Source organism: Schistocerca gregaria, chromosome 8 (genome assembly GCF_023897955.1).
Source record: "Schistocerca gregaria isolate iqSchGreg1 chromosome 8, iqSchGreg1.2, whole genome shotgun sequence".
NCBI lineage: Eukaryota > Metazoa > Arthropoda > Insecta > Orthoptera > Acrididae > Schistocerca > Schistocerca gregaria.
Genome location: NC_064927.1, coordinates 133635143 through 133648660, shown reverse-complemented (window position 1 = coordinate 133648660; position 13518 = coordinate 133635143). Strand labels below are relative to the sequence as shown.

Genomic DNA, 13518 nt, shown 5'->3' with positions numbered 1-13518 from the left:
TGAGGTGGACAGATAGTGGTGAAATAGTATCAGGTAATTACACAATGTTTTATTCCGGTGCTAAAAGTTTTGAACGTGGCATAGCAATAGTGATGGGAAATGAACTAGTGCAAAGTATGAATAAAGTCGTGTGTCATAGTGACCGTTTAATGTTTGTGAAAATAAGCGCAAAACCAGTAGACATTCTAACAGTCCAAGTGTACACGCCAACATCAGATCACGACGACGAAGAAGAGGATAAAATGTATGGTGAAATAGAAGACATCATTCAGTCTGAAGGAACAGGAGAAGTAAATACCAAAATCTTGGGTGACGGGAATAGTGTGGTTCGACAAGCCAATGAAGCAAACATTGTTGGACAATATGGATTAGGAAAAAGAAACAACAGAGGAAGAATGCTAGTGGCATTCTGTCACCGAAATAATTTGGTGGTGACGAACACTTGGTTCAAGAATGGGAAGAGTAAACTGTACACATGGAAGAGCCCAGGAGATATGAACAGATATCAGATAGACTACGTACTCGTCAAACAGAGGTTTAGGGGCAGTATGAAGGATGCCAAGACTATGCCGGCTGCCGACATCGACTCGGATCTCAACGTTTTGGTTGCAGATATCAGCTCAAGGCTGAAGAAAATCCGACAGCATGGGAGGAGAAAGCAGAGATGGGACTTGGAAAAGCTAAGAGAAAATAACGCGGCAGTAAGAGAACCGTTAGAGAAAAATTTAAGTGAGACAAAAAAATACAAGTGCAAGTGCGGAAGATGAATGGCAAATACTCTGAAGACTGAAGTTGGGAGGGAAACAAAGAGAGCGAGAAAACCCTGGATCACCAATGAGATGCTGGGGAAGATGGAGGAAAGGAGGAAGTGTAAGAATGTTAATGAAGAAGAATACAGAAGTCGTAACAACGCTCTCAGGAGGGAAACAGGCAAAGTGAAGGAAAAGTACTTAGAAGAAATGTGTGACGAAGTATAAGAACTACAAAGAAAAGGAAGGTACGACCTTATGTACCAGAAAACGAAGTAACTGGGAGACGGATAGAACAAAAGTGTAAGGGTGTTCGGAATAGAAGATTCTAGAGGACAAGTGGTTACTGAACAAGTGGAAGTGCTGAAAACATGGGAAGAATATATAAGGAATCTATATGATACGGAACATTGCCCAGATGACATCGACATAGCGCCAGAGGAAGCTATTGACGAAGATGAAAAAGGGCCCAGTATACTAACAAGAGAAGTAGAGAAGGCAATAAAGTACATGAAGAGTAGGAAAGCTGCAGGGGATGACGACATACCGGTGGATTTGCTTAATGAAATCGGAAATGAAAGTTTGAAAGTTCTGACACAACTCATACACAAAATCTATGAAACTGGAGAATGGCCTGAAGACTTTTTGGACGTCACAATGGTTACTCTTGAGAAGAAAAAGCAAGCCAAGAAATGTAGTGATTATAGAACAATAAGTCTGATATCGCACGTGGCAAAGATAATTGCAAGAATATTACGGTTGGAAAACAAAATTGAACAAGTGATGGGAGAAGACCAGTTCGGCTTCAGGATAGGAAAAGGGACCAGAGACGCCATTGGAGTGATGAGGATATTGTCAGAGAGAGTTTTGGCCGTTAACGAAGAAGTTAACGCTTGTTTTATACACTAGCAGAAGGCCTTCGACAGAGTCAATTGGAATATGTTGATGAACATCCTTAAGGAAATAGGAATCAACTGGAGTGATTGAAGACTTATAGGGAACTTGTACTTGGGAAAAAGGGTAAAGGTACGACTGAACTATGGAGAAACTAACAGTGTGGAAATAGGAAGGGGAGTGAGGCAAGGATGTTGTCTGTCGCCAAGTCTCTTCAACCTGTATGGAGAAATTCTGGCGAGAGAAGCGCTGAAAGGCTGCAGAAACTTCAAAGTAGGAGAACGTCTCATCAACACCATCAAGTATGCAGGCGACCTGGTAGTGCTCGCCAGCAATCAGAGACAGCTGCAACACATGTAGAACAATTTGGTGGAAACGGGAAGAAAATACGGCATGGGAATCAACATCGAAAAATCAAAAGTGATGTGCATATCAAAACGTGAGAAACACTTGAAGATAACAGTTGACAATCGGGAACTGGAAAATGTGAATCAGTTCGAGTACCTGGGAAATTTTATCACAAAGGATGCCCACTGCACCAACGAAATCCGAGCAAGAATTGCGATGACCAAAGCTGCTTTCAACAAGAAGAGGAACCTGCTGACCAGCAAGTTGAGTTTGGCATTGAGGAAAAAACTGATAAAGTGCTAAATTTGGAGCATTGCACTGTATGGAGCAGAGACATGGACCATGAGAAAGAAGGAGAAAAAATACTTAGAGAGCTTTGAAATGTGGTGCTGAAGGAGAATGGAAAAGATCAAGTGGACAGATCGCATAAAAAATGACGGTGTACTGCGAAGAGTAGGAGAGAAGAGAAGTATTCTGCGTACAATTCTTCAGAGAAAGGCCAACTGGATTGGACATGTACTTAGACACGAGGGACTGATACATCGAAGTGAAACTCAGAGGGAACGCAGAACGAGCATGAAGAAGAATTCAACATCTGGACGACAGGAAAGATGGAAGGAGATACAACAGACTGAAAGAAGAAGCTGAAGACAGGGAAAGGTGGAAGCAGAAATTCTCCGTACGAAGACATGAACCTGCCACTAGACAGAATACTACATAATAATAATAATAATAATAATAATAATAATAATAATAATAAGGAGAAAAATATACCTCTGTGAGATTCACTGAATGTAGCTTACGGAAATTCAATTTATCCGCGAAAGTAGTGGCTTTAAAAAGCGCCTGTAAGACTAGTTCGTGAGTTTAAGGGTAGACTTTTGCGGTAATTATCGCTGTCAATAAAATTTTTCAGGATATGTGACCGTATTGTCAGTACGTAAAATTTCCCAACGTTTCAGGCACTGCAACAAATGGCTTCCCTCAAGGGAATGGAAAAAAAAACAACTTAGTATCTTATACGAGTGGAAGAGGCAATTTTCGTAGTCTGGTAGGATATTGAGGATGGGGAAGAGGGATGTTAGACATCTTTTATTGGTGTTGATTTACTTCTTGTGAGTAATGAAAACAGACAAGAAAGCAAGACGCCCCTCCTCGTAATCCTTAATACCCTATCAGATTAACGAAAACAGCCTCTTCCACTAGTACATAGGAGCTAAAGTTTCTTTCTCATTTAGATTACTAAAACAGCCTCTTGCACTAGTATATAGGAACTTTAGTTTGTTTCTCATTCAGAACAATAGCCTGAAGAGGCCATTTCCAACAGTCATCGAAACGATAGAGAATTTTACGTATTCGCCAGGGTACCTTGAAGAATTTTGTTGATGATTCCTGAGTATTTAGTCATCTGTCCAGGACTCTTGCCAGGTTGGATTAGAAGAATAGAGGAGCCCCGACTTTGAGCTATACGTTTCGTCACTGGATCGTTGGTAAGTGAGAGAGCGTTACGGAGATAATCAAAAAACTCCAGTGACACAAGTGTGGCGTCCTGATTCACGGAGAGGTTCACTGTTGAAATGTTGAGAGCATGCGTTGCAACAAGAGTCATAAGTCTCCGGTATTACTAGCGACAACATAGTGAGAGAAATCAGTGCTCATACGGAGGTTTTATCGATAGTCGTTGCATCCGAAGCACTACTCAAGAATGAAACATGGTAGGGGCAGAAGCTAGTGGTGTTAGAAGTAGCCTCCGCTACTGACTTGCGGAGTATAGATATTGGTGTGGAATTCTCACATCATTTTGATGTGCTCAATGCAACAAGTGGGATGAGAGAAAATAAAACACTGGTAAAAGGGGCTTAAAACGTGCCTACATTGACGTTGTGAACTACATATACTGAATAAATTTTTTTCGAAATAATCTGAGACTTGTCTAGATCGCTAGAAGATCTAGAAAGATGAATCCCAACTGATTTTATACAAAAGATGTCGTAACAGTAGGTTGGTGTTTACTACCAAAACTGATTGAGAGGACGTGCAGACTTACTGAGATCTCGGCCGCCACCAGAAAGCCTAATGCAGCGACACAAACCACCAGGAGAGTTTTCATGGCGGACTCCATACACAGCCGGGTGATACGCCGGCGTCCTAAGCGTTGCAGAAACCACAGTGACACATTCTAGGCCCTACTTATGTTCGTCGGAATGTCGTGTCCGTTTTTTTCCAAGCCGTCACCTTGCTTCACGGGCAATTTGCGATCCGCCCATTATGGCCACGTGACGCATTTGGAGCTCTCCCCTGTTGCTGTAATCGCGCACAGACTGTTGCACCTGGACAATAATGGGCAGTTTGCGGCACGCGCTGCGGACGTCCGTGGGCGCTGTTTCGGGTGAAATGGGGGGTAATTTCAGCTAGTTCCAAATTTAATACACTGAGCTGAAAGACTGACTAGATCGTAGGATGTTACAGATTGCAGACTGGCCGGAACCAAGAGCCCTTTCGGGAATGGCTCTGGGTTTTAAAGCGTGCACCATTTCCCAGTGGCCGTTCACATGGTGAATACATGTTTTGTTCCTTGCTGTAATTCGTCTGCATCCGTTCCATTATTAGTGCCTCAAAGAGAAGACTGTTAAGTATTGTTTCCGACCAGGAATGTGTAGGATGATACATAAACTTTTATTCCAACAAAGAGGATGCTTATATATTAATCGTAATATTTACCTCCGAACTTAAGATGGCTTGAGAATAAAGCTGCTTTAATTGTACTAGTGCTGGCTCTGTGCGGCAATGTTATGTTTAAAAAAATATTAGGTTGCTGCATAAGTTCTTAGCTTTTTTTTTTTTTGTATTTAGGTATTCCGATTGCTACGGTCTTATTTATGGATTGTCATTTTTATTTGTTGTCCACTGTTGCTGTTTGAGTTTAAATATTGTCGTTTTGCCATTTGAAGACTGTGAGTGGACTGTGGACGCCAGAAAATGGAGTGCCAAGTGGAGTAACCGAAACATTTCCCATATATTCTTTCGTTTGAATCCAATAGAGGGATGATAGCAGTGGAGGTAGAAACACTTGCATCGTTTATGGGGATAATGCCACTGGACGGAGCACGACAGGAAAATGGTTTTTTCGTTTTAAGGAGGATCTGTTTGAGATGAGTGTCTCTCTTTGTTCAGGAAGACCTCCAGGATTTCAGGAAGATCGTTTAAACCCGTTAATTCACTATAATCCACGTCAGTGTACTCTGGAACTGGAAAATGTGATGAACTACCATCATTTCACCATCGTGCGCCATTTTCACACAATGGGCAAGGATCAAAAATCGGCTGTACGGATACCGCATGGTCTAAGCCAAAATCACAAAAATCAACTGGTGGCCACCCGCTTGCTCATCTTCAAATGGCTTGCGATTAACACAGACCATTACTATTCTGCATCGTTAGGTGGTCACAACAAATGGCATCTTTATGCTGACCTAAAGGAAAAGAAAGGAATCGTTGAGCCCGAATAAAACAGCAACGCCTCGTACCAAAACCTGTACGTATCCACCAAAGATAGTGTTATGCGTCTGGTGGAACAGCGACGGTTTGGTGTATTACGAACTGCTCCCCCGAGGTGTAACCATTACTGCTGCCATTTATTGTCAACAACTGAGGGGTCTTGAAGATGCAGTCCAGGAACAGAAAACAGGAAGACTGCGTGAAGTGATGCTACACCATGATAACGGCCGTCCGGATTATGCTAAGCCGACAAAGAACACTATACAGGGGTTGGGCTGGAAGTTCTTCCGCACCCATCATATTCGTCACATTTTGCTCCCTCAGGTTTCCACCTATACCGCTCTCTATCGAACAACCATTCAGGAACTTCCTTTCAGGATGGAAATGCACTCCGCCTCAACACCAGGTAATTTCGGCAGTCGTGGAATTGAATAATTAGCAGACTGTTGTAAATGGTGGAGGAGAATCTATTATCGATGACTAAAGTCTCTGTTATACGTATGTGTTTATTAAACTTAAGGAAAATGCTACTAACTTAGGCACCCACCTAATAATAGGCAGCGTAAAAGGAGCGAAGCTATAAATATTCGAATTTTTCAAAGTGAGTAAGTAGATCTATCAAGAAGTCTACAGTTAGGCAATTAAGTATAAGGAGAATGGAACGTGCTAAGCAGCGAAATAATTAGTAAATTATTTGAGAAATATTCTACCTTGAAAAAATGCAGTTTTCTCTCTATTTAATCCTCATACGTTTCAGTGAAGCTTCACCAACGTCAGTGGGTGTCATTTATTTTTCTGTAACAGATCAAATTTTACATAACAATAGATATTGTTTTGGACATCGTGGTCATAATAACGCAAACATTTTAACAAGAAATGTACCTCATTAGTACATACTGTTGTTCTGTAGTTTGTTAATATACGCAAATGAGGCATATATATTATCAAAATGTTTGCAATATAATAGTCGCAATCTGAAAATTGTTAGTATCATCATGAACATTTTCGATGACGTAGCTTCAGTGATTAATGTGTTGGAGAAAAAAGTAATATTGTGTTTCCTCAATTCTTAAGGAACAATCGACAATTATCAAAACTTTAATTAGACTCCGTGCACCTGTTCTGTTCCGCCGAGGCTTGGACTTGGCCAGCCGCTTCACGGCTGGGATCCGCCATGTTTCAGATTAGGGGGGAGGGTCTACATTTCTAACCGATCGTAACATGCGCCGACAGTGACAGTATATATAACAAATAGGTTAGTTGTAGGATAGCATAGAAAAATTCATGAGGATAGCACTGAAGCGATATGAACGTCTTCGGCCAGCCGAGTGCCAGGGACATGCCCACTGGGGTTAGGTTCGTAACATGCTGGCACGCCTGTTACGCTGCAGGTAGAGTAGATTAGTTTAGGTGTAGATGAAGTTGCATATACATAACACAAATAAAACCCGTAGAGACTAGTCACAATCAACTAGGTACCACGATACACGTAGAATAGAGTAATAGTAAATCAGAAATGCCTGTAGTAGTGAAATTATAGAAGTACTAACATAGCTGTAGTATTAGCAAATTAAGCTGCGTAATTGTAATATCACTGTAAATTGAGGATCCACTAATGTTCTGATTAACTGACTCAACTAATTTCTTTTCCTACTCTTGTTGTTCTTAGTATTTGCCTCTCCTCAGTACACCTTTTAATACTATTTCGCTCGATATTTAACTTTCTTGTTAACTACTTCTAGCATGCTACAGACTCACTTCCCAACTTTCTTATGAAGTTACCACATCTTTGTGGTTTCAGTGTTTCAGCAATACGGGTATCACTATTTTTTACACATAAAATGTTCATTAAACTATTTTCCAAGTTGCCTAAGCTTGAGGACACTGTCGTTATTTTTTGCTCTTCTTTATTTCTCTTGTGACTATATCGCAAATATTGGAAAAATATACCTTATGTGATCAAAAGTATCCTTCACCTGGCTGAAAATTACTTACAAGTTCGTGGCGCCCTCCATCGGTTCTTCTGAGTTTAAACACTAGCGCTTAGCACCGAACTCCTCAGACGTGAACAGTATTGAGCATATCTGTGATGTCTTGCAACGTGCTGTTCTGAAGAGAGCTCCACCCCCTCATAATCTTACGGATTTATGGATTTCCCTGTAGGATTCATGGAATCAGTTCCTTCCATCATTACTTCAGATATTAGTAGAGTCCATGCCACGTCGTGTTACGGCACTTCTGCGTGCTCGCGGAGCTTAAATTATTTTAGCCAGGTGTGCCAGTTTCTTTGGCTGTTCTGCGTATATGTTTGAGAGGGGATCACTTGGTGGTGTCTTTATAGTTGTCCACATCGTAAGGTAATTGTTCTTCACTGCTGTAACGAGTCACTGAAATTTCTCTAAGAGGATCGTCGGTGACGGGGTTCGTATGGAAGCGGCCCAGTTAACCTGAGACTGTTGGCTTAATTCGTCTTGCTGGCGTGTTGTCCTGGTGCTTAAACACGGCCGCGTTTTCTGCCCTCTTTCCTCCACACAGTCCCGACATTCTGCGTTGGCCGAGACGGGGTGATGATTAAGCTGTTTAAGGGGGTCCTCAGCCATTCTTTTTGCCGTTCTGTCACGGCTACGTTCACTTTTAGTATTTAATATTTCTTTGAAAGTATACGTGGGTATTCTTTCTAAGGTGGGGGAATAGAACTTAATTACTTCTTGATTTAAAACTGCAATGTAAGTTACTATTCATTTAAATCAACCCGAAAGTTCTATTTTAAACACTATCTTTATGTTGTTATTTGAAAGTAAATTTTTAAATTTGTGCTGTGCATTATTGGGTAGCGTATTCATGTTATACAGGGGCATTTGCGTATTGATAATCTATTAGTTCCAAGTTATAGCTCATGTTTAAATCTTAATCATTTGTATTACAAGTGCTTATAATTTTTTTTATAGAAGTAGTTTGTTACTTGGGGTAATTATTCCGTTCTGAGTAGTGGTAAAAATTGCTGTTTTGAAGAGCGCGCCACAGCGCGTAGTGTGAAGCAGTCGCCCTCCGTTTCTGACGGTGGCGCCGCTGTGGCAATCGCAGCTTTGGAGTCTCCCTCTGGTGGGAAAGGGGAAAGGTCGCCTGTTCACGTGCATTTAAGGGGCGCTATGAGCTCGCCTGTGGGTTAGTCTGGGTCAGTCTCTCGTCCCCAGCTTACTAGTCTGTCTCTCGTCCGCGTGTTTTGTGAGACAGTTAGTGTCTGTCTGTCGTCCGCAGTTCTAGTATGTCTGTCGTTCGGATCAACCTTTAAGTCTTTCCACTCCTCCAGTAAGAGAAAGCGAGTGGTCGCCCGGTCGGGGCTTAGTTCCTACATCTGAGTCTGTGCGTTAGGCCGTCAGTCTGCTCGAGTTTGCTCAGCAATGGTCATTGGTGGTTGGATCGATCGCTTGGTCGGTCGCGCACTGAGACACAAGATGACTTGTCCGTCTTGAGCGTCGGCGCATGCGAGGTCGACACGTGAGTCCAGTGGGCAGCGGCGTATAGCGAGGGGTAGTGGCTTCGCGGTCGACTCGAGAGCAACAGGAGTCGACCCTCGACATCGGTAGGACCGGTGCGAGTTGCGACGCCGTGAGACGGGAGATCAGCGTGCCTTCCTGCGTCCGTTGAAGCGGCTGGCAGCTGACGGATCGGGACAGCGATTTGGGGGTGATGCACCAGGTCTACTCCAGAAATTGCAGTTTATGATAAGTTAAGTGATTGGTGATATGTTGTTTCATTTACTTGTTAAATTCTACTTGTTTTCTTGGTAAGGTCACCAGCCCGTTTGTTTTGGGGTCGCCCCACCATTCTTCTTCGTGTGACCACCCGCGGGAAGGACGTTGCTTATGAATTGGGTGGTCCGTTTTTCCTTTGTGGAGTAGGGACGGATTAGAGCAACCTGCGCTACCGTACGTTAGTAGCTGCATCTGTCATGTTCATCGGATTTGGTGTGTTAACGAATTTATTGCTTGGAGTGTAACGACCTAATTCCTGAAATATGTTTTGATCTTGCCTGTCATCTTGAGAGCGTGTTAACTTGTTTCGCCAACCTTGTATAATTTTATATAAGATTGCATATCATGGGCTTTTATTTAAATGGTCATTTTAGTATATAAAGTTCCCACCCTTTCATCATAAGACATTTGTTAGAAGTTAAAATCAAGTTGCACCTTCGGTGGCAAATTTAATATTTTAATTTTAGTGTTTTATACCATTTCCATCCCTCCTACGGGGTGCATAGTTTGTGTGCTTGCGTAAATTGTTAAAACTTTTAGTTTATTTAAAATAATCTGGTGTGTTGCAGAATTGCACCAGTGTAGTCTTTCAGAGGTTGTTGTGAGCGGTCGTAACTACGGCCGTGTCAAAAGGGAGCGGCAAGGTTCTCACCCCAAAACCTCACATAGAAAAAAAAAAGTTTCTTTCTGCCTCTGAATAAATTGTAACAACTTGATATTTAGAGAGTGCTTTCTGATTATAATTTTAAACTGTTTCTTTTAAACAAGCTTTAGGCACCATTAATGTGAATAAATTAACATTTGTTAAAAAGGACTTTGCTTAAGATTTCATCAGGTACTCCCAGGCAACTAATTCCATTCTTAGATAGTGTGATTAAATGTGATAAAGTTCTTGACAAATCGCTAGTAAATAGATTATTACGAATACTCTTTGAAAATAATGAAACGTTTATGGATTTTGTGAGAAAGACTGTTCGTAAATTATGTGTATTAAACCACTGAATGAAGTATTTGAAATCCCATAGCCCCAGTTCTTCCTGTAAAGTCTTGTGGCCATAATCTCCCATTTTACGGTAGAAAGGTAAATTATAGCCTGGGCAAATGCTCATTTTCTTCCACAGAACTGGTGAAGCATGTGTATCGGCTATGTCCAAGAAGGGGAGAGGCGAGAGGAAACTGAGTGTGGCCTGGGCCACCTGATGTACAATGGTACACAATAAGAAATATTACTAAGGTGAACAAACTACCCACAAAACATGACCCAGACTACTACACGGTGGGTTTAAAACGATAGCCTAACACGAAACTCCTGCTTTTGCTTGTTGTAGGTTCATATTAGTCTATTTGTCGTATTTTGAAATGCAACTACCTACCCAAGTTGTTGCCTACTTAATTTTTAGAAGGTACGTTTTTTTGTGTGATTTTTAAAATAGATCTGTGCCGTGGCGGCGGTATTCCCGATCGATTCTCGATCGTTGGGCATCCGAGTGGTGTTTCTTTTTCGGTTGCGGGGCGCCTCCCAGTGGTAGGTGGCGCTGTCTCTGCCCGGTGGCGTGTGCGCGGGCAGTCAAGTTTGTGCGAGAGCGGCGCGAGCACTGCCTTCTGCGTCGGACGCTGGGTCCCTCCGCGCTGTCGCTGGCCGGGGCTGGTGTTACTTGCAGCTCCCCGGGTCGGTGGTTGGAGTCCTGCCCTGTCTGACTGCTCCTTGCTGAGGTCTGAGAGACGATACTCGTACCGGATCATCTTCCTCGCGGCGATTTCCCTGGACCGCGCCTTGGCAGGAGCTTGTGGCTGTGCTGCTCCCGGATATAGTTTGCAGGGGAGTACCTCGGAAGTTTGGTGCTGTTTGTGTGTTTCAGCATGCTATGGCTAGGAAGATTATCTTCGTTGTTATGATTGTGTCGCAAACGTGGGCAAACCCCAGTGTTCGTGTTTCTCGGCATTCTGTGGGAGTGATGTACCTTACTTAGTGTGTTTATCTTGGCATTCTATTGTGCCATTGTAGAACTTTGTTTTACCTTTTCCCACCTTACTTTTCTACAGAGTGCCTATGGATCCTGTGGCCTGTAATTTCACTTGTGCCATGTTCCGGGGTTTAATTGATTAAATAATGTTTTGGAATTTATGGGATTCTGTGTTTGTCTGTGGTTCTTGCTGGCCTGTACACGTACGATTTCCCGTTTCCTCGCCCGGCTATCGTGCGTAAAGTTTAAGGTGAGTGAATTTTGGTAGTTCCCGTCCAGTAGTTCGTTGGGCCCCGTGAGGGTTTTTTTGCGTCATCAGTCTACTGACCGGTTTGATGCGGCCCGCCACGAATTCCTCCCCTGTGCTAACCTCTTCATCTCAGAGTAGCACTTGCAACCTACGTCCTCAATTATTTGCTTGACGTATTCCAATCTCTGTCTTCCTCTACAGTTTTTGCCCTCTACAGTTCCCTCTAGTACCATGGAAGTCATTCCCTCATGTCTTAGCAAATGTCCTATCATCCTGTCCCTTCTCCTTATCAGTGTTTTCCACATATTCCTTTCCTCTCCGATTCTGCTTAGAACCTCCTCATTCCTTACCTTATCAGTCCACCTAATTTTCAACATTCGTCATAGCACCACATCTCAAATGCTTCTATTTTCTTCTGTTCCGGTATTCTCACAGCCCATGTTTCACTACCATACAATGCTGTACTCCAGCCGTACATATTCAGAAATTTCTTCCTCAAATTAAGGCCGGTATTTGATATTAGTAGACTTCTCGTGGCCAGAAATGCCTATTTTGCCATAGCGAGTCTGCTTTTGATGTCTTCCTTGCTCCGTCCGTCATTGGTTATTTTACTGCCTAGATAGCAGAATTCCTTAACTTCATTCACTTCGTGACCATCAATCCTGATGCTAAGTTTCTCGCTGTACTCATTAGACTGTTCATTCCGTTCAGCAGATCATTTAATTCTTCTTCATTTTCACTCAGGATAGCAATGTCATCAGCGAATCGTATCATTGATATCCTTTCACCTTGTATTTTAATTCCACTCCTGAACCTTTCTTTTATTTCCATCATTGTTTCCTCGATGTACAGATTGAAGAGTAGGGGCGAAAGGCTACAGCCTTATCTTACCCCTTTCTTAATACGAGCACTTCGTTCTTGATCGTCCACTCTTATTATTCCCTCTTGGTTGTTGTACATATTGTATATAACCCGTCTCTCCCTATAGCTTACCCCTATTTTTTTTTTTTTCAGAAACTCGAACAGCTTGCACCATTTTATATTATCGAACCCTTTTTCCAGCTCGACAAATCCTATGAACATGCTTGATTTTTCTTCAGCCTTGCTTCCATTATTAGCCGTAACGTCAAAATTGCCTCTCTCGTGCCTTTACTTTTCCTAAAGCCAAGCTGATCGTCACCTAGCGCATTCTCAATTTTCTTTTCCATTCTTCTGTATATTATTCTTGTAAGCAGCTTCGATGCATGAGCTGTTAAGGTGATTGTGCGATAATTCTCGCACTCGTCAGCTCTTGCCGTCTTCGGAATTGTGTGGATGCTTTTCCGAAAGTCAGATGATATGTCGCCAGACTCGTATATTATACACACCAACGTGAATTCTGATGGAATGTTATCTATCCCTTCTTCCTTATTAGACCGTAAGTCCTCCAAAGCTCTTTTAAATTACGATTCTAATACTGGATCCCCTATCTCTTCTAAATCGACTCCTGTTTCTTCTTCTATCACATCAGACAAATCTTCACCCTCATAGAGGCTTTCAATGTATTCTTTCCACCTATCTGCTCTCTCCTCTGCATTTAACAGTGGAATTCCCGTGCATTCTTAACGTTACCACCGTTGCTTTTAATGTCACCAGAGGTTGTTTTGACTTTCCTGTATGCTGAGTCTGTCCTTCCGACAGTCATATCTTTTTCGATGTCTTCACATTTTTGCTGCAGTCATTTCGTCTTAGCTTCCCTGCACTTCCTATTTATTTCATTCCTCAGCGACTTGTATTTCTGTATTCCTGATTTTCCCGGAACATGTTTGTACTTCCTCCTTTCATCAACGAACTGAAGTATTTCTTCTGTTACCCATGGTTTCTTCGCAGCTACCTTCTTTGTACCTATGTTTTCCTTTGCAACTTCTCTGATGGCCCTTTTTAGAGATGTCCATCCCACTTAAACTGTGCTGCTTACTGCGCTATTCCTTATTGCTGTATCTATAGCGCTAGAGAACTTCAAACGTGTCTCGTCATTCCTTAGAACTTCCGTATCCCACTTCTTAGCGTATTTATTCTTC

The 13518-nt window shown here is 42.3% G+C and overlaps 1 protein-coding gene across 2 annotated transcripts in view; it reads right to left on the bottom strand.

Annotated features, from left to right (window-relative positions):
- Positions 1–4157, bottom strand: part of LOC126284597 (uncharacterized) — a 39634-nt gene extending 35477 nt beyond the window's left edge. The window contains exon 1 of one of the 2 annotated variants that reach the window (XM_049983641.1): positions 4039–4157. In XM_049983641.1, coding sequence (XP_049839598.1) covers positions 4039–4113 — 75 coding nt within the window. In that variant the 5' untranslated portion in view covers positions 4114–4157. The remainder of the gene's footprint in view (positions 1–4038) is intronic. The other variant, XM_049983642.1, reaches the window with a different exon arrangement.
- Positions 4158–13518: the final 9361 nt, after the last annotated feature.